The sequence below is a fragment of the Lutjanus erythropterus genome, chromosome 17 (genome assembly GCF_056507025.1).
Source record: "Lutjanus erythropterus isolate fLutEry1 chromosome 17, fLutEry1.hap2, whole genome shotgun sequence".
NCBI lineage: Eukaryota > Metazoa > Chordata > Actinopteri > Lutjaniformes > Lutjanidae > Lutjanus > Lutjanus erythropterus.
In genome coordinates, this window is record NC_139333.1 from 9402721 (window position 1) to 9422609 (window position 19889).

General features: G+C 41.6%; 1 protein-coding gene and 2 long non-coding RNA genes across 3 annotated transcripts; 1 reads left to right on the forward strand and 2 right to left on the reverse strand.

Moving 5' to 3' along the window:
- The first annotated feature begins 822 nt into the window (after positions 1–822).
- On the forward strand, positions 823–11482 carry zc3h7bb (zinc finger CCCH-type containing 7Bb). Its single transcript, XM_084740231.1, has 21 exons — positions 823–1160; positions 2048–2109; positions 2228–2264; positions 2546–2743; positions 3069–3227; positions 3338–3478; positions 3560–3602; positions 3709–3950; positions 4485–4770; positions 5434–5492; positions 6208–6307; positions 6551–6712; positions 6872–7077; positions 7169–7269; positions 7381–7562; positions 8186–8265; positions 8589–8860; positions 9261–9366; positions 9842–9950; positions 10326–10459; positions 11026–11482. The coding sequence occupies exons 2-21, from the start codon at positions 2051–2053 to the stop codon at positions 11059–11061; spliced, it is 2712 nt and encodes a 903-aa protein (XP_084596357.1). The 5' UTR covers positions 823–1160; positions 2048–2050; the 3' UTR covers positions 11062–11482.
- Positions 5022–19575, reverse strand: LOC146311698 (uncharacterized). The gene is made up of 3 exons (XR_014772157.1): positions 19455–19575; positions 7366–7559; positions 5022–5481 (listed from the first exon to the last, which is right to left on the reverse strand). It is a non-coding gene; the product is annotated as an uncharacterized LOC146311698 (long non-coding RNA).
- On the reverse strand, positions 15492–18094 carry LOC146311699 (uncharacterized). Its single transcript, XR_014772156.1, has 2 exons — positions 17258–18094; positions 15492–17071 (listed from the first exon to the last, which is right to left on the reverse strand). It is a non-coding gene; the product is annotated as an uncharacterized LOC146311699 (long non-coding RNA).
- Positions 19576–19889: the final 314 nt, after the last annotated feature.

The following is a 19889-nucleotide window of genomic DNA, read 5'->3' on the forward strand; positions in this document are numbered from 1 at the left end:
GGAGAGGAGGACCCAAATCTTCCGCTGGACTCCAGCGGAAGGACATGCTGGGAGGACATGGTCATTGTCACCCTGCTGAAACCTCCAGCAGACACAGAGGGACAGAGACCTGCACCTGACAAAGAGAGAGAGGCAGAGAGAGCAAATCCACCAGACCAGAACAGAGGCAGAAGGCAGAGGTACTCAACTCGATTTGCCTTGAGGCTAATTTTGCAAAACAAACAGAAAACTGAATACAAAATGTATATAATTAATAAAAATGTAAATAATTAATAAAAGCATACAAAACGTCATAATATTTGCTTATGAAGAACTTGAATAAAGCCCATATGAGATCTGAATTTCTTTAGAATTGTATTTTTTTGTTTATTTGTTTGTATTTTGTGCTTTATCAATATTTTATGCTCCTTTATTTCTTTATTTTATTCTTTATCATTCTATTTTATTATTTTATTTCCTTGTCAGCAATCTTGCTGCCCACCCAAACCTGTAATCCTGGCAGTTGGCAAACAACATCATGGAGCATTACTGCCACCAACTGGCAGGGAGAATAGGTCGGACAGGAACAACGCTGTCATGTCTAGAAGGGAACCCCAGACTCGCAGAATATCTCGTGTGACATTTAAACCAAATCATGATGTTTGACTAACCCTAATCAAGCGTTTTCTCTCATTAAATCTACCCAAACCACAGCGCTGTCACATTGCGAAGCATAATTAATTCAAACAGCGTGCAGAATGAAGAAACAACGCATGCAAATCTCGCGAGAGTTTCGCAAATTAAGGGTTCTCTTCTTGATCGAAGTCCGCAGCTGTCCGCAGAAAGGGTGTCCGAGCCTCAAGCCCAACCTGAAGAGTGACACAGTTTTTGCTGCCCCCTTCTGGTCGCACTTCTCCTGGAAACTTGTTGCAATTCTGCACTGGCCGAAACAGCTAGCAGTTAGCTAGATAGCTAACGTTAGCTAAGTCAGTATCCAGCAGCAGTCGTAGCGCAGAGAAACTCGTGCTCCGTCCATATACCAATGACAGGGACACTAAAATCACAGATATGCGCTTGGATATCGACTGATGTTTGGCTCAATAGTCTTTACTTTCTTCATCGTCACTGCTCTGTGAAGCTATCTCTGATCTGAAAAGCGCACTAACTAACCCTAACTCTCGGTAAGTAGCCGTGTTAAGTGAGGGCTTTGGCTACTAGCTAGTTGGGGCTCCAGTAGTAAATTAAGTTAGCTAACTTACCTGGTAGCTGGTTAGCACTTGTTTTTTAAGCTGTGCAACCACATATGTCAGCTCAACAATTGTTCTTTGTAAACTGTAAATCAAACGATACAATACATGCAGCGTCAATGGGAGTGTAATATGTTTTTTTTAAAGCTAACCGTGCTTTCCCCCAATTCTTTAGCGAAGCTAAGTTAGTGGTTAGCATTTGGGCTGAGTGGGCAAGTAGCGTTAGCTGGCTAATCCTAAACCAACTACCGGCCGGAATGTAAACTCAAGTATCGCTAACGTTTCTCACCATAACGCACTAGCGGCTAACAGGACACAGATTGTGTATTTTACGCGCATCGCCGTCGGTGCAGAGCTTAGGGTCAGTTAACAATCCATAAGCTCCCAAATCACATGCTAACGTTAGCTCACATGATCAGTTTTTTACAACATTGTTTTGGCTAAGGTTTAACATGTCTATATTCACATTTAAATCTAACTTGCAAAAAAATTACGCGATGCTTGCGTCAAATATTTCAAGGCGGACTGTGTCATCCTCAGATTAAATGTATCGTGACCTGGTTTACGTAAAGTAGTAGCCCGCTTCACCATTAGCTGTCCCCGCTGTTTATTTACGCAAGTCCGCTGATATCTGAGCGTGTTTTAGTGGCAGGCCTCGGATTGTCCGGCTCCGTTTTTATACTTTAAGATTATAACTCTATCCACCGGGATACTTATAGAGTGTGTGGATATTTTGACCTTAGCTGTCAAAGCTGTTAATACTGTTGTGCAAGAAGTGGCGATTTAAGCTGTTGCAAGTCAGTCTTGTCTTTACCCTTCAGGCTATGGATCCTGAACGACTAAAACGAAGAGAGGAAATTCAGAAAGCAATGAGCTTCATCCAGTAAGTGAACGAACAATAATGTCGTTTAATGCTTTCTGTATAACTAACTTGCGGTGTCATGACCATAGGGCACATCAGTTGTATATGAAGACCACTGACAACCACCTTATTTCCACAGGTCATCATTGCCTTTCCCAGAGCCAGAGAGTTATGAGGTTTGCACTGATCCTTATTATCCCACTATTCATAATATTGTATCGGATATGGGCTCCTACATTTTTAACATAGAGATTACACTATGAACCACACACACATTGTCTTCTATTATGTGATGAGGTTGTGATTTAACTTGACTGCAATCTTTTCTTTCTCTTGCTTTTCTTAATCCCTCATTTTCTTCTTGGTGTTTTTCTGACCATATCATATTACCTTCCCATTATTTTTTTCCTCCCTCCTCATTCAATTTCTTTATGACCTCTCTACACATTCCCTTCAGGCATTTCTGACCCAGTTGGTGTGTAACTTGCTGGACGAGGGCAACGCTTGCTTTCGAGATGGGGACTGGCGCCAGGCAACCCAGCAGTATGGGGAGGGGATCAGTGTTGCCCGCTACGCTCAAGCCGAGGCCCTCGTCATTCCCCATGAGCTGCTGGAGAGCCTCTATGTCAACAGGGCTGCTGCCTTCTACCAGACGGTGAGGGAGAAGGAGAAAGAAGGGATATGTCACTTGCAGATGCTCATGTGGAAATCAAAGGAAATCAAGTCAGATGTTATTGTAGTGGGCTATAATTTTATTATCAGAATGATAAATGCTCTGGTTATAATTTATTGGCCTTGATATTTATCATGCATCCCTATTTTATGAAGTTGCATTTATCACTTTCACTAGCAGGAAAGTCTTGAAGGTCCAATTTAACTCCTGAGAAAGTCCCTTTTGTGACATGTAAACTGACCCTTAATGTCAGAAGCCTTTCTCACTCTCACTGTGTATCTTTTTCTCTTTTTTTCTGGTGTCTCAGAGGGAGTATGAGCGTGGCGTTCAGGACTGTGACAGTGCACTGTGTGTGTCGGAAGGCAGTCGCAGGGCTTTGTACCGCAAAGCGCTCTGTTTGAGGGAGCTGGGACGTCTCCGTGAGGCCTACGAGTGTGGAACCAAATGTCTCCTCACCACGCCACACGTAAATGACAAAAATTATTGTTATTATGGATATGATTCAAGTGATGGACTACATGGTCCCACATTATAGTTGCCCTTAAAATAAGTGAAACTTTGTCATTCATCTTTCAGGACAGGCAGGTGAGTGATCTTGCCCAGGATCTGGCCAATAAACTGGGTCTGAAGGGCCGTAAAGCTTACGTCAGCCCACAGACGGAGTCGACGGCCACAGAAGGGGAGACTCATGGGGAAACTTCTCCGCCCACAGGAGAGGTGGGTGCTGATTTTGTAGTATAAATCTACATACGTGGTGATTGAATCAGAGTCTAATTTCGTCTTTTTTTGTCTCTTCAGCTGTCCTCCAATGGGCTGGAATCTCTGGGTGACATTGGACCAGGTGAGACAATCTGGCAAACCTCGAACAGGTCTGCCTCTCCTATTCAGACTCCCATCTGTTTTAATTTCCTTACCTTCATTGCTGTATTCCTCCTCCTCCTCCTCAGCGGACTTGTCTAGTGCACAGTGCATACCTGCTCCTTTGGCCACACCCATCCCAGTCAGTGATGACCCAGCGACCCCCGTGGTGACCCCATGCACTGACCTGTCAGAGAGCCCCAGCAGCCAGGCCTTGCCTCCCATGCCATACTCTGTCCCTGTGTCGGAGCACATGGAGGACTGCAGCAGCAGCGTCATCAAGGATGAGCTGGACAGTCTGCTGGATTGCATTCCCAAGAAAGTCAGTGAGGTGACTGTAACTAGCTGTGCTTTTCATTACTGATGAACCTGCAGATTATTTTCACAATTGACTGATTAATCATTTAGTCTGTAAAATGCCCAAAGATGTGAAGAAGAACACTTTGTAAAATAAATCCAATACTGAATGTCTTCTGTGATAATTTAACCCTTTTTCCATAATAAACAGTTGTTGTCGTTGACATGTAGCTGGCTGCCCACTGGCAGTCCCAAGATGCCTTGGGTTGAGTCTTTCAGCTAATCAGAGGCTGTGCTGCTTGTGTGCGACAGTGCTGAGCTGTCAGTGTATTATTAGAGCCACATGCTGATCTCAACATGAAATTGATCCTTTGAACTAAAATTTGTGGTGATGATGATAATGAGCTCAACCCTGTGGTTGTAATCACATGACCACGGTATTGCAGTAATGTGGTTATTTTCACAGCCCTAATCTCAATACTAAGTTGATCTTTTGTTGGTCATTTTTGTTTGAAATTTAGAAATGCCATGCCATGAAGTAATGCCTCATGTCTGTCTCCTGGTCCAGAATCCAGTCCAGGGTGCTATCCCTACAAACCTCCCCAATACAGCGGTGGGTCTCCGGCCTCCGTACCCCCCGAGCCTTCCTGCCCCGTCGCCCCAGCTTCCCCCAGCCTTCTTCAGCTCCTCCATCAATGAAATGCCCCCTCTGGAGCCTTACTCGCCGCTAGGCCAGCGGGACCAGGGCTCCACCCAGGCGCAGGACGCACTGGGAGGCTTTCCCGTGGATGGAGAAGGGAAGGCGGGAGTTGCCGCTGGCGGGCTGGACTCGTTGTCTGAATACACTCTCCCAGGTAAGCAAAGGGTTAAAAGTATAAATGTGTTTTTACTTAATTTTGGGAAAATTGTTTATTTATTTATTTTTTTTATTAAATGTTACACTAAGTTGTCTTGGCTTCTTGGTTGAACTAGATGGCAGAGAGACATAATGATGGACATTTTTAAACTTCAGTCACCAGAAATCTGAAGTGAGCTCAGTGCTCATGTTAACAATGAAGTTTCACACATACAATAAAATCAAAGGAGCATCAGACAAAAAAATATTTTGTTTGTGAGTTGACACCAGAATTAGTTTGGCAATAGGAGTCATTTCATTGTTGCAACCCCACATACTTCAAATTATCTGGTGGATATTTAATTCCAGTCTACACAATACTGTTGTTTACTCAAAAAATATTGTTAAATGACAGTAAGCCTGTCAGCAGTAACGTAGAACAAGCTACAGAACATGTAAGTGCATGCTGATTTAAGTGCATACAAGATCATCAGTGGGTTTCATGTTGTATCATTTTGTCTCAGTGCACCAAGTGTCTTAGCTTGCTCTTGCTCAGTTACCAGAGCACTGCTACTATAGGGAGTTGGCTTCAACCTGAGATGTGCGTCAGCAGCAGACAGTGTGAGTCAGCACCATTTCAATACGCTGTCTGACATCAGTGTCCTTGTGTCTTGGTCTTCAGGGGGACGAGTGTGTCACAGCTTCATCCCTGGAATGCGCAACCACAGTGCTGCACATGGAGTGAGTAACACACACACACACACACACACACACAAACACACACACACACGCACAGTGCTTCATTAGTTACATTTTTTGCAGGACAAACTGCTTTTACATGGTACCATTAATGCTGCTGTTTTTTTATTAATTAGCAGCATTTATTGCCACGATTGATCAGTCACCCATTTAGTCTGTAAAATGTCAAAAAATGTGAAAAATGTTTGTCTGAATTTCCCACAGCATAAAATGATGTCTTCAAATTGCTTCTTTTGTTCAACCAACAGTCCAAAACCCAAAGATTTGTTATTCATGAACATGAATTACAAGGAAAAGCAGAAAATCTTTACACTTAAGAAGCTGGAACCAGTACATGCTTAACATTTTTGTTTGAAAAATGAATAAACTGATTAATCTATTATCAAAATGGTTGGCAATTGATTTTCTTTGGATTGACTGATTAATTTATTGATTAGGCTCTACCGCCTTAGTTCATCAAGTCAGGGTTAGAGGGTAGGAGTAGAGAGGTTTGGAGAAAAGAAAAAAGATAAATGGGGAAAGAAACTGTTGTCCTACTTAACCTTGTGTTACTACTGTGACTGTGATGTCACCTCTCATTCCTTATGTAAACAATGTATTACACATGCAAGAACCTGGCAGCAATTTCTAACTATGCTGCTCAAAAGCCTTGGTCTTTAACATCACTTCCTTGTGTCCCCTTTTTCTTCTTCCTAAGAATGGTCCAGCAGGAACCAACCTGTCTCTGCTCTCCAGGAATCCTCTGGCAGCCACGCATGAGTTTCGGCAGGCCTGTCATGCCTGTTACAGCCGAATAGGTGGGTTCAGTGCACCAATTTCTGAATTACTTTATCTTATCAGCCTTAACCAGATACCGGTTTCCCTCCCTGTTTTTTTTTTCTTTTTCTTTTTTAATAAATGTTCACAGAGGGATGTTGCATCTTCACCATATGCTTTATCACAAAAACTGTTTGTCATGCGTGAAATATCTATTAGGAGTTTGTAAATGTATCTCATCTTACAGCGTAATTTAAGCTTCTCTCTCCTCCTCTTGCTCACAGGTCCGCGAGTGATGGACTACAAGTATCAGCCGGAGGCAGCACACCGCTGCAAGAGAGATGTGCTGCTGTGTCGCCTCAAAAACACAGATGACCCCACTTGGAAGAGGATCCGGCCACGACCTGCACGTAACAACTTCCTGGGAGCTTTTGTGCTTTGTAAAGGTACGTATATTATTATGAATAAATTATGTGAATGTGTGTTGAAGGAGGGAGAATCAATTTGGTGCATAACCTCAACAGCCAAATGGAGATGAAATATGTCAAAGTTATGGAAAGTGTGCTTATATTCTGTTAAACATTCTCTCTCCCTGGTTCTCACAGAGGTGCAGGAGCGTCAGGAATGCCAGTATGGGGAGAACTGTACATTTGCTTACTGCCAGGAGGAGATTGATGTGTGGACCCAGGAGAGGAAGGGTGCACTCAGCCGAGAGCTGCTGTTTGATCCACTGGGCAGCACAGAGAGACGGGCGCTCAGTGTCACCAGACTGCTGCAGCTCCACATGGGCATGTTCATGTTCCTCTGTGAGGTGAGACCACAGTCTGCGTTTTTCCTTGTTGTTTTTGGTCTTTTTAGATCTGGACTTCTGTAACATCTACATCTCTTTCCTCTTTCGACAGGAATGTTTTGACAGTAAGCCTCGCATCATCAGCAAACGCAGCAAAGAAAACTTAGCAGTCTGCTCAAACCTCACAGCTCGACACCCGTTCGACGACAACAAGTGAGTGTAGTGGAGTTGCTGTGTCTTCATTTGGCTAAAGAGGGGATGATTACACTTTGATTTTGTCTGTTGTGTCAATGCATAATCATCACACACCTCTATCCACTGCAGGTGCCTGGTGCACGTGGTGAGGTCAGCCAATGTGCGCTACAGTAAGGTGCGTCCCCTGCACCCTCTCTGCCAGTTCGACGTGTGTCGCCACGAGGTTCGCTACGGCTGCCAGCGTGAGGACAGCTGCTCCTTCGCTCACTCCGTCATAGAGCTCAAATGCTGGGTCCTGCAACAGGATACTGGTGGGTAGAACACACACATCAGTTAACTTTTCAATTGGTTAAAATACTACTGTTAACCTTGGAGTGAAAACATTTAGCTTTTAGCTGTAATCCAGTAAATGATGTTGCTTTCTATGATTAATAATAAAGGTCTGCCATATTGGCACTTCTGAAAGGATATCTTGCCAAATATATGTGGCCTTTGTGAAACATTGTGAACAGTGACAGTCGACACTAACAACTGACAATAAATACTGTATCTAGTAAAGTAATTCTGTTTTATGCCAAAATTAGTAGCAGGTATATGCCACCCGTTTTGCTTTCTTTTTTTTTTCCCCCTGATGTGTGCTGGAAAGCCTCCTGTCTGTGCAGGAGAGCAGAGACAAAGGTGTTTTTAAAACTGTCTGTGTGTTAAGCTCTCAGCACATTTTTAGCCTCCAACTGAATCAACAATTTACAATTTCAATTTCAAGCCTTCATCGCCTGGGCTGAAAAGAGTCTTTTGATCTAAGAACGAATGTCGATCGTACCCATAGCCATTGAAGACAAAAGCCAGATATTCATGGGTTTTTGTGTAAAAGGGGCTTAAATGATGAATCATTGGAGGGTTTTTCACATTGCTGCTCCTTTAATATTTCCATCAGGTATCACCCATGAAGAGATGGTGCAGGAGTCCAAGAGACACTGGCAAAGGCTGGAGCAGAACGCACAGAAGCAACAGAAGGTAAGAACAGAGAAGGGTGCTGAGACAGTTGGATATTTTGCACTGTGTTTTATGTTTTGTTTTGTTACCAAAGTATGGCAGGCCCTCCTGTCCTGGAGTTGAGGGCAGCAACATACAGCACATTCTCCGATACACATGGTGGCTAGACAGTTCTTTTCACCTGTACCACATAATGAGCAAAGTTTGTGCTATCCCCTCTCCTCTAGAACCTGCCCCATCAAACCAATAAGAACCGCTAAAATGCAATTATTTGAATCAAATAAGCTAAAATGTCTGTTTTTATAGATTTCTTGACTTCTCATTTCTCTCTTTCTGTGTTTCAGCCTATCCATATCCCCCATCCGAGCAGCAGCATACCTGTAGGAGGCGTCGGGGGAATGGGCGGTGGGGGTGGAGGAGTAGGGGGAGACAGTATGGGTGGGGGTGGTGTGGGCCCAGTGGGTGGGGTGGGAGTGGGAGGGTTAGGAGCAGTGGCGGGAAGAGGGCGCCCCCTCAACCTGAAAATGAAGTTTGTGTGCGGCCAGTGCTGGAGAGAGGGACAGGTCAATGAGCCTGACAAGAACCTCAAGTACTGCACTGCCAAAGCACGGCACAGGTGAGGCCTGACTCTCTGACACACACACACACACACACACACACACACACACACACACACACACACATACACATGGAGGCAAAGTTGTTTGTGTCTAGTGAGTCAGTGCAAGACGGCACAGTTGGATCTCTTTTGAAATCTGCATTTGCTTCTCTTTTGTTAAGTTTTTGGCAGAATGTAAAAAGATTTCTCTAATTTCATGTTGACTTTATTTGTACAGTCACACAACAGTTCATCTGTTCATCATAAGACTGGTTGCTCTTCTAGCGACGGAGTTGTACACCAAAGGGAAAAAGTTGGCTGTTATTTAATGGTAGCTGCTTGCCTGCTGCTCTGCTTCAGGCTTTAGGGTTGTTTCCTCTGTTTCTTTGAATCCATGTTGGCTCTCTGTGTCCTACAGCTGGACAAAGGAGCGCCGGGTCCTGCTGGTGAAATCATTTGAGAAGAAGAAGTGGGTTGTTGTTCGGCCTCTGCCTTTCTCTCGCACCTATCCACAGCAATATGACGTGAGTTCCTCCTCTTCCTCCAGTCCTCATACACTCTTGTTTCTTCTCCGCCCCTTCACCTCTCTCACATGGAGAGTGCAGCTGACTCTGTTTTTGCCCCAGGGGAGAGGTTGTTGTCAAACTCCTCACTGCTGACTCTTATTATTCTGCAGTTGCAAACAGTCTTTAACAGTACTTTAATCTCATTGACATTGTTAGATAACACAGCACTTCACTAGTGGTAGGAACACCACATTCTTGTGATTAGAAAGAGTTTATTTTGAGATGTTGTTAAACAATCTATAATTTACAATATATATACACATATATTATCCAACTGAAAGGCAACACTAGTTATCCAGCAGACTTAATCATGATCTATAATTAACATAAATAATAACAAAGTGACATTTTGACCATTTAAAAGGGAAAAAAACACTTGATATGTTGCTGATATAGCTATGTAACCCTTTACATTTGCCTGTATCTCATCCAGATGTGTGTTCATGTGATGAAGCAGAAGAAGTGCCACTATATTGGGAATTGCTCATTTGCTCACAGTCTGGAGGAGAGGGACGTCTGGACATACATGAAGAACAACAGCTGTAAGAATTAATGCATTTAGAGCTTATAAATGTGTAAAAGAATGGTGGTGTGTGACCTGTACTTCACATTTGGATCCAGATTTAAGCACCATGTTACACCTCTGATTTGATTTGAATTTGGATAGCTTTGATTTTTGTCATTTCATTTCTGATATACTGTATGTTAAAGAAGGGTTAGTGTTTTTTAATTTAGGGCTGTTTTTCAGTCTCTAACCATGGCCTCTGGTCCATGTGCCTCCTCTAGAGATTGCATTGATTTTTGAAGTACCTGTCCACTCCACTTTGTTCACACTTATTGTCGATCTGCGTAAACCCCACTGCATTGAAGGTTACCGAGCTCATCTTCTCTTTCCCTCATATTTCTTGACTTTGCAGTGAGAGACATGCAACAGATGTACGAACTGTGGCTGCAGCTCACCAATCAGAGTAGACGCACTGATAACACTGCTGTGACCCCGCCTCCAGAAGACAAGCAGGTCACCATAACAGCTGATTACCCAGAAAGCATGGTGAGTGGTTATAACACTATGGTCAGAGGCTAAACTTGTCGCAAGTATTTCCCGTAGTAATGTATTCTGCCTTGTTACCTCAGTGGCTGGTGGAAATTAACTATAGCTTGTTGCTTGCATCATTACAGTACATTATTTCACTAGGGACCTGAGACTAAAACAGATCAGGTATCTGATTCAGGACATTGAAGGGATAGTTCTGAGTTCAGATTTTTTGAAGTGGGGTTGTATGAGGCACTTATCCATAGTCAGTGAATAACCTGCAGTAGATGGAGGTCGGCACTCCCTCAGAAGCTGCAGGAGTACTGGTGTAGGAAGTTAAATAATATACTGCTGTGAACAGGGTCAGCAACAAAACATATTATAGCCACCTAAAAAAAATCAATATCAGTTTAAGTGTATGCTGTAGTTAGAGTATTTTCACCACTTAACCTTGTGGTCAAACAGCTGTCTCTGAGAAATTTGCACATAGAACCTTCTTTATAAAAGGTTTGAAGAGCTTTGCATGTTATTTTATAGTAACTGTCTGCATTTCTGCTTGCTCAAGTAGTGTGTATCGTTTTCAGGGAGGCCAGCGGTTGTCGGACGGGGATGATCTCTGAGTGTCGCTGTGTGAGCGGAGGCAGCTGATGGCCGCTGAGCTGCAGACAGAGACAGAGTGACAGGCCTGCCATACCAGCTACAACCGAACAGTCTGTCATCTTGCCATTCTGACCTCCTCTAGCATCTAGCCAGCAGTGTGAGAGCAGATTGACATGCAACAAAATGGTTGACCCCACCCCCATAAGCTGCATATATACACATACAAACACACACATGCAAACACTTTGATACAGCACATAATACACAAATCACAGGCACTGATTAACACAAACAGAAAGCTTTGTAAGTGAAAATACAGGACCTGGCTTTAGTGTTGTGTTTGAAAATCATGCTGCAGTTACACAGTACCTATAGGTTCCCCTTCAGCAGATTATACAGCAGAAATTCCACAGACGACTAGTTTTGCCCTGACTAAAATAATCAGCTAGTATTCCCTAGTGCTTGTTGGACTTTTCTTTCTCCTTTTTTTTTAAATCCTCACAGCACTGACACAATTCTTGGGTGGGCGCGCTGGTCGTGGCTCTTAAATTTTGCTTGGTGAAAGTTCAGTAGTGAATTGAAGCTTGGCACTCATATGCTTAAAAGTTTAGACTTGAACTTTGGAGTGCCAAAAATGCCAAGCCGTCAGTGCTGATGATGGCCAATGAGACTGAAGATAATATGAAGTGTTATGAAAAGAGTTTCTTGGTGGACAAACAACCAAATCCCACTCTCCTCCCTTCTTGGGAATATATAGAGAGAGGGTCAAAATACTTTGTGGAGAATAATCATTTTGAGCGCATTTCTTTTCTTTTTTCTAAGGGGAGTTGCACTTCCTTGTTATATTGTCTGCCATATTGGTAGAATGCTATGAATGTAATGCCTGCATGGGCCTTTAAAACTAGGAAATTAGTCATTTAAAACGTTGCTGTGGTTGTGGAATGTATGCAAGTATATTTACATGCCCAAAAACAAACTTGTGTAACATTACAGTTCCCCTCCCCTTCCCCCCCACTCTTTATTGATATTAAAAGGCCCGTTGATAGCTGGTTATGTAATCAATCCTGCATGGGACGAGCACAGACACGCACACACACTCACACATTGATCCTGAAGCTGCTGTCAGCCGATGTCCAGGTGAATCAAAGCATGCATGAATGTCAGCTCCTCTCAGATTGACAAAAAAAAAAGGAAATCTCAACTAATCACCTGTGGCTAAATTACACGTGGCTAATGGCTCAAAGCAATTGTTGCCAAAGCAACCAAGGTGCTATTCACCATCAACTGTAATCGGCGAGCAGCTGACAAAGAAGTGACTGCAGCACACATACAGAGACCTGGCTAGAGCTGCTCTCAGCAATAGAACAGTTCAGACCGCAGATGCCCATCAGCAAATGATGACCTCACTTGGACTGAAGAACAGTGAAAATACTGACCGTGCAGAAGACTTCAGTTGTGAAAAAAGATAAGTTTTGTGATAAACAAAGGAGAAAAAAAAGATGTCAAAATGATAGATAATTTAAAGAGTGAAAAGCTGGGAGAAAATATCTTATGAAATGAAAGATTATTAAGAATGTATTTTTCTATAGTTTATTGAGAGAATATTTAAGATAATTTGAAAGTAAGGGCAAGGAGCCACTGCTTCAGTTGAACTGGGGTCATCATTTCACGCCCCCAGCAGCCTTCAAATGGAAACCTGTGTTCCTCATATGCATCTAAGTCTTATGTTCCTGATAGCTAACGGTAGCCCCTAAAGATTAACCCTTTCATTCTGGGAAACCTGCTAGCTTTAGACAGGGAAACGATTCACACCCCATATTGTGCCTATAAACAACACATCAACATGTGACACGAACACACACACACACACGTACGCACACGCACACACACAGGCAGGATACATGTTGCCATTTTATTCTAGCCTTTAATGTGGATGGAAAAACGATGGAGGTATGTCTATATTCAGATACATATACACACATATTATACATATTTACATATAATGGAATACTACTAATAATAATTGATAACTTAGCGGTTAAGCTTAATAAATATATAACCTGAAAACCTGTATTGATTACATAGAAGAACTTCTTGTTATTGAGGTATTGCTATATGACATGTATCGCTGAACTAGATGACTATAGTGATTTTTTTTTTTTTTTTTTTTTTAAATGATTCTTTTTATTTTGTAATTTTTCCTTCTGTGCGGGTTGTTCCAGACAGGGTTGCAGCAGAGATTGATTTGAGTTTCAGGCTGAATGTGTCGAAATGGATTACTGAGGGTTAATCTTTACACTGAGAGCAGGACTGTAGAAATTGATTGAGTTACCCAACTTTAGAGGTTTTTTTTTTTCTTTCTTCACATGTGCAGCAGCTAAGCTGGATGTGTAAATTATGGAAATGTTCCTGTTCTGCAGTGTGTGGATTAAAATTCAGAAGAGCTGCACTTTATTTTTTAAGCAGATAGTTCGGATTATTTGATAAAGGGCTGTATAAGGAACTTATCCATAGTAAGTGTATTAGCTACAGTAGATAGAGGTTGGCACGGCCCCAGTTTGGTGAAGCAGCAGTGTAGCAAGCTAAGCGTTGTACTGCTGTGGACAGGTTCAGCAACAAAACTTGGCTGTTTGTGTGTAGGTTTAAAAAGAAAAGTTTGGATTCACAGAAGTCGCAAAATAACTCAAACAAACTAACAGATTGAGGCAGCCATAGACCAGAAATTCCTGTGGTCTGCAAGGTAAAATCCCTGACTTCACTAACAGAGTTTGGTTGGTTTGGAGAGAGTGATATTTGGCTTATACAATGGCTGTGTCTAACAGAAAAGTAAAGCAGTAAAAATATTATAAATATAGCATACGCTTAAACTTAGACTGAGTTGAAAAGTTTCTTTCTTTAAAGGTAAACCTTTTTAAATGGCTAAATTCCCCTCTCTGACCAACTCTGACCACAGTATTTCATTGCTTAGTTTCTGTGCTGATGCCCCTCTTCAGTACTGCAAACTGGGGCCATGCCGACCGCCTTCTGCTGTAGGTAATATATTGTCTATCAATAAGTACCTCATACGCACATGACAGAATGCAAACTAAAACTATTCCTTTAATTATTCATCTCATATCTCATTTTCCTGTTTTCTGACTTGGCTAAATGCATAAAATCACCAAATGGCTTAAATGCCCACACTCAACCAGTAGTGAAGAACATTATGATTAATTGGAGCAAAATGTTAAATGGTCTTTACCTATAGAAAAGATAATCAAACTACATCATAGGTGTTTTATGTGCAGTCCATCCATTTAGGTCAGTGGATAAATAGAAAATGTGTCTTAATAATCCAGCTCCTGCAGACTAACTCGTCTAATCATTTAGATGGACAACCTCATCTGGGGTTAAACCCAAAATCCATGTCAGTTTTGTTGGTCACTCTGAAGTGTTTTCGGGGATTGTTGACAAAGAGCCCTTGTCTGGAACAGCCCAGGTATTAGCTTCTTCGAGGGATCGTATTACTACTACTCCTAGTATTATGATGAATATGATGACGATAATGATTGCTATCTATTGACTATTTCTATTTCTTCTCTATATGCTATTGATATATGTATGTTAATTGCAATGTATAACTCTCTTTATATATGTATCCATGTATGAATATAATAATTAACAGTAAATATGCGTCTGTGTATGCAGCAGTGCGCAGCTCTGTCTGGGAGGCAGTGAGCAGAAGACGTCCAGCTTCTGATATTTCATGTAAAAGGCTCTTGAGATTAAACCCTACAGGTGGTGATCAGTTATCAGCTACTGGCAGCTGTAGGTCGTCTGTAGTACAAGACATTTCACACAGTACGGTACACCTGCTATACATTAATGTTGTCCGAGCTCTGTTTGTTGGCTTTAGGATTGTTGGGCACTGGCCAAAGGGGAAAAAAAAAAGATAGCTGATTCAAGTTTATACATGTATACTGTTAACCAGTTCCCCTTCGCAGTGATGATCCTTCCAACAGAGCTCGCTGCTCACTGCCTGCGCTGTGCGTTTTTGTTAATTTAATTCACCAGGCAAAGACAGATCTGGAAACAAAAGCATACATAGTAGCCTATATACTCCCGTATAGCGCCTTATTCAATATACTACACCTATAAGATGATACATACCCCTATTGTATAATCCTGCTTACTATATACAGTATATGATACCTGATACCTATTATAATACTTAGACACCCTTATAAGGTAATTTAGATAAGAGATGGTGGAGCTGTTTTTTTTTCTGTGGCTGTGGAAGAGTTTTGCTGTGTTCAATAACGTGTTCCCATCTTGTTTTTCAGGGTGTTGTTAGGAGAGTGCAGCACACTCAAATGCTCTGTGTCATTTTATTGTTGTCAGTTCAAGATGTTTGCAAAGCAGCTTGGATGGAGAATTGATATCAGCCTCTAGCTGGAGCTTGGTCAAAGAAATTTTGGCTGAAAAAGCAGCTGAAAGTTGGAATTTAATTTTAAAATTCCATTTGGCTTCATTAAAGAGTGGATTGGCAGGCATTTTTCTTAATTCCTGCTATTAAAGACATGTTGAAATAAACTATTAGAGCCAAAAAAAAAAAAAAGCAGAGCATTTGAAGGGAGGCTCCTCTTCCATTGTTGAGGAAATGCCAGCATTGATGATGTAACTGACGCACAGAAAAAAAGAAAACTGTGGTTAGTTGTGCTACATGTTCTGTGAGTGTGTTGTTTAAAGGCAGGTGAATCGTGACGCAAACTAAAGGGACGACAGGTTTCTGCTGCTGTATCTGTACACAAGACAAATCTCACATTGTCATTTGAGTACATTTGCTCAGATTTTCTGTCTTAAAGGAATAGTCTGGATTATTTGATGTGTTGTGTGGTACTTAATGATAGTCAGTGTATTATCTACAGTAGATGGTGGTCAGCACACCCCCAGTTAGGAGAAGCAGAGAGGAGTATCAGCATGGAAGCTAAGCGACGTACTGCTGTGGACAAAGTCAACAGTAAAACATATTTTAATCACTTAAAAAAAAGTTCATCTAAAGAAAAAGTCAATATCCGTTTAAGTCCAAGTTATATTTAGAATGTATTAACCACTTAATCTTGAGTCTTCTCTGTTATGTAAGCCAGATATTTCTATCTCTCCCAAACCAACCACATTCAATAGGTGAAATCACAAATTTTAAAGACAGCTGCTGGTCAACCACTACCTCAGTCTGCTAGTTAGTTTGTGTTATTGCATGACTATGGTGAATCTGATTTATGCTTTTAAATCCACAAAAAGGCACAATAACACAAACAGACCAGATCTTAGGCAGCAGGAGACGGGCAACCCCAGTGTTATGCAAGGTAAAATGATTGATTTTGCCTGTGGAGTTTGGTTAGTTTTGGTTTGATTATCAACAAGTGCCTCACACAACCCTACATCAGATAATCGGAGCTATCCCTTCAGTCTAATCTGGTTTGCACTTTTGTGTCACTTCACCATGTAATCTTTGTCACCCTATCACACCAAACATGGCTGATTGCTGCTCATGCTGAAAAGTTGAGGGCACTTGTCCATGAGTTCTGAAGTATTCTGGGCAGAAGACTTTGACCCGGGAGTCAAAATCACTGTATAACTCTTGTTACGATGAGACAATCCAATTTGCACATTGATAGGAGACGTCAACGGACGTGGATGAGAATTGGCATGGTTCCTTGTGTGTTTATCTTAACGTCTTCCAGCCCCTGCAAAGCACAGTCAATGTTTTGCACCAATTTGTTTTTGAAATTACAGTGTAATGCAACAAAGCATCCGTTCACTTCAAAACTCTCCTAATGTAATAAGTTGATGATTTGCACAAGGATCTTCACTCTGTTTTACATCCTTTTCAGCTTGAATGGCAGAGAATAGTGCTTTGTATTACTCACGTCTTCAATATTTGGTATTGGTTTGTTAAAGAACAAGGACAGTCTTGATTAACAGTCAGATGTCCACTACTATCCCGTGAAAGGTTACTATTATAGATACCTCCAACGCAATGACAGCTCTCTTAGGGCGGAGATATACTTGCTTTAAACTACGCGTTCGCATACGCACCCCTACGCATCCCTACGCTTCATGGCTGCCTCGCGTATCCTGCGTCCATTTGGAGCGATGGTTGTGCGCGTCCTCAGAAATTAACGCAACGCATACGCGAACGCAAACGCATGGTTAAACAGCAAGTATATCTCTGGCCTTACTGACGTTCATCATTACGATACAGTTATTATTCACATTATGTGTATGCATGCAGATAGGATGACCTTTTGGTTATCGTTGCCATCAGTATCTGTCGACTAAAAGTCACTTGACTTGCGGTTTATCTTTACCAGTTCTCTAACAACTGGCTTTTTGTGCACCAGTTGAGGTTATTAATACACCCTGCTACAGTTTAATAAAATGTCACAGTTCTCAGTTGTGACAAGTTTCTGTACAACAAATGTCAATGTGGTACACCCTGCTCCCAATACAGTTTGTGTCATTTGATTCCCAGCACCAACACACAATTACACAGCCACGCAAACATCTTAATTTATCGGTTTTCAATCGGTTAGAAAATTATTGGTTATTTGAATTGTTTGCAACAACTCAGACGAAGAAACCAGGGTTGTAAGAAGTGGAAAAAACAAGGCCTCTTTTTGTACTGTATTTTTACATTCTGTTGTTTTATGCTTTGTTTTATCTTCTTGACTTTGTTTTCTCTTTTCTCCTCCCTGGTTGGAAGTTCATGATCACACAAGTGGACCAAATCTCTTGAAAGCATTTAATAAACAGACTGTTTTAGAAAGAGAAGTGTCTTTCATGTTTATCAAAATGCTAGGGCTGCTACTGACTGTTATTTTCATTGATTAATCTGCAGATTATTTTCACAATTCAATGATTAATTGTTTAGTCTAAAATATGTCAAATAAAATGTTAAAGAACACTGATCATGATTTCCCAGACCCCAAAGTGACATCTTCACATTACTTCACGAAATTCATTTACATAGATGACAAAGAAAAGCAGCAAATCCTCACATTTATGGTGGAAATCCACTCAGCTTGTGCTGCTCAAAGCGCCAAAAAATACATTTTAAACTCAACAGCAATGTGTCTTTCCAGAAATCATGAACCGGTTACTCAGGATAATCCACAGACCTTGTTATGAACAGTTTGATGTGTGAATTGTTTTGTCTCAGGCAGAAAGAAAGTAGTTCTGGTAGATGCTACTGTAAGAAAGAAAACACTGCCCACATGAAAGTGCTCACAGCAAGGTCTGTGGATTATCTTGAGTAACTGGGTCATGATTTCTGAAGAGACACAATTTTACCTCACAGAACTTGAGAGTTGCCTTACCTTACTGTTTGTGTTGTGTGTTTTTAGTGAATATAAACTATCTTGTTAGACGGCCAAAGTCGCACAATAACGCAAAACAAACTAACAGATCGAGGCAGTGGCAGATCTGCAACTCCTGCGCTCTGCAAGAGGTCAAATTAGTTATTTCCCCTGTGAAATTTGGTTGCTTTTTAGGGAGCAACATTGGAAAAGGCTGTCTGACAGCAAAGCAATGCATTGAAAATATTCTACATATAGCATACAATAAACTGATACTGTGTTTTTTAGGTCAACCTTTTTTAAGTGGCTAAAATACCTTTTTATTGCTGTCCCTGTCAGCACTATCCACAAGTAACCTCATACAACTTTGCATCAAATAATCTGAGCTATCCCTTTTGTATGGGAGTTCGAACACTGTTGCAATACCCTTTAATTAATGAACTCACGAGACAGTTAATGGGGCAGATCATTAAATACCCCTTATGGTATTTAGCTATGCACTGCATGGACTTAGGAACACACTGAAAATGACTGGGCTCTACGTGGTCCGAGAGGTTAGTGAACTTTTTCACACGTGTCCACAATGGTCTCACGAGAACAGACTCGCACGTGTGAAGATACTAAATACAGCGTGCACACAGCCCTTCTCCTGTCTGAGACCATATAAGTATACCGTCGGGGTTAAACACAGGTTTTAATAGACTTTTTTTTCCCCCACATGACTTGACAAACTTTGACAATTACAGCCCACGCAGGTGTGTTAGTTGCACGGTTTCCGTGCTTTTCGTTCTCAGGCACACCCAGGTGGAAATGAACCGTAAATAATGTGCAGTAATTAGCTTCACCTGCGGTCTACTGTGGGAAACACGTGTGTTATCTTTCTACACGTGCGTTATATTATTGTATTTATTTCAAAATCAATTAACCGTGAAATTTTGAGACATTTCAACTCCAGCTGGGACTTAAAATGCGTCTTAGCTAAATGAAGTATATTATAGCTTATGTGTTAGGTTTTCGACAGCATCACTTTAATAAACATATTTAATTCTTTGGTGATATGTCTGTTAAAAACTCACCAAATGGTTATTACAGTTCCTTTTCATATAAGTCTGAAGCAGCAACAGGCGGTAAATATAATTTATTATTTTGTAGTTTGTGTCTTATTACCCGCCTCATTATATAACGGCTTACTTTTAGGGTCGCCACTGTTTTGTTTTTTTTACCTTAGGTAATCTAAACACGGTTGCGGATTGGCTGCCACCATTGTGATTGACGTGCTCGCTAACCAATCGGCACTCTTTCTGTCGAACGCTGGGGGCAGGCGCGCTACTGATTGGCTACGTGGTTGCTGAGGGGGCGGACAGCGTTAAGTAACTTGTGTGAAGCTCCCAGTGAATGTGTGTGTGTGATGCGTTGAAGTTTTGATATTCCCAACAGCGTACGGGAGCCGTCAGGCCTGTATCCTCAGTCGGCCTCGTGGATCGTGAGCGATCTCTCAGTTTTATTTGAAT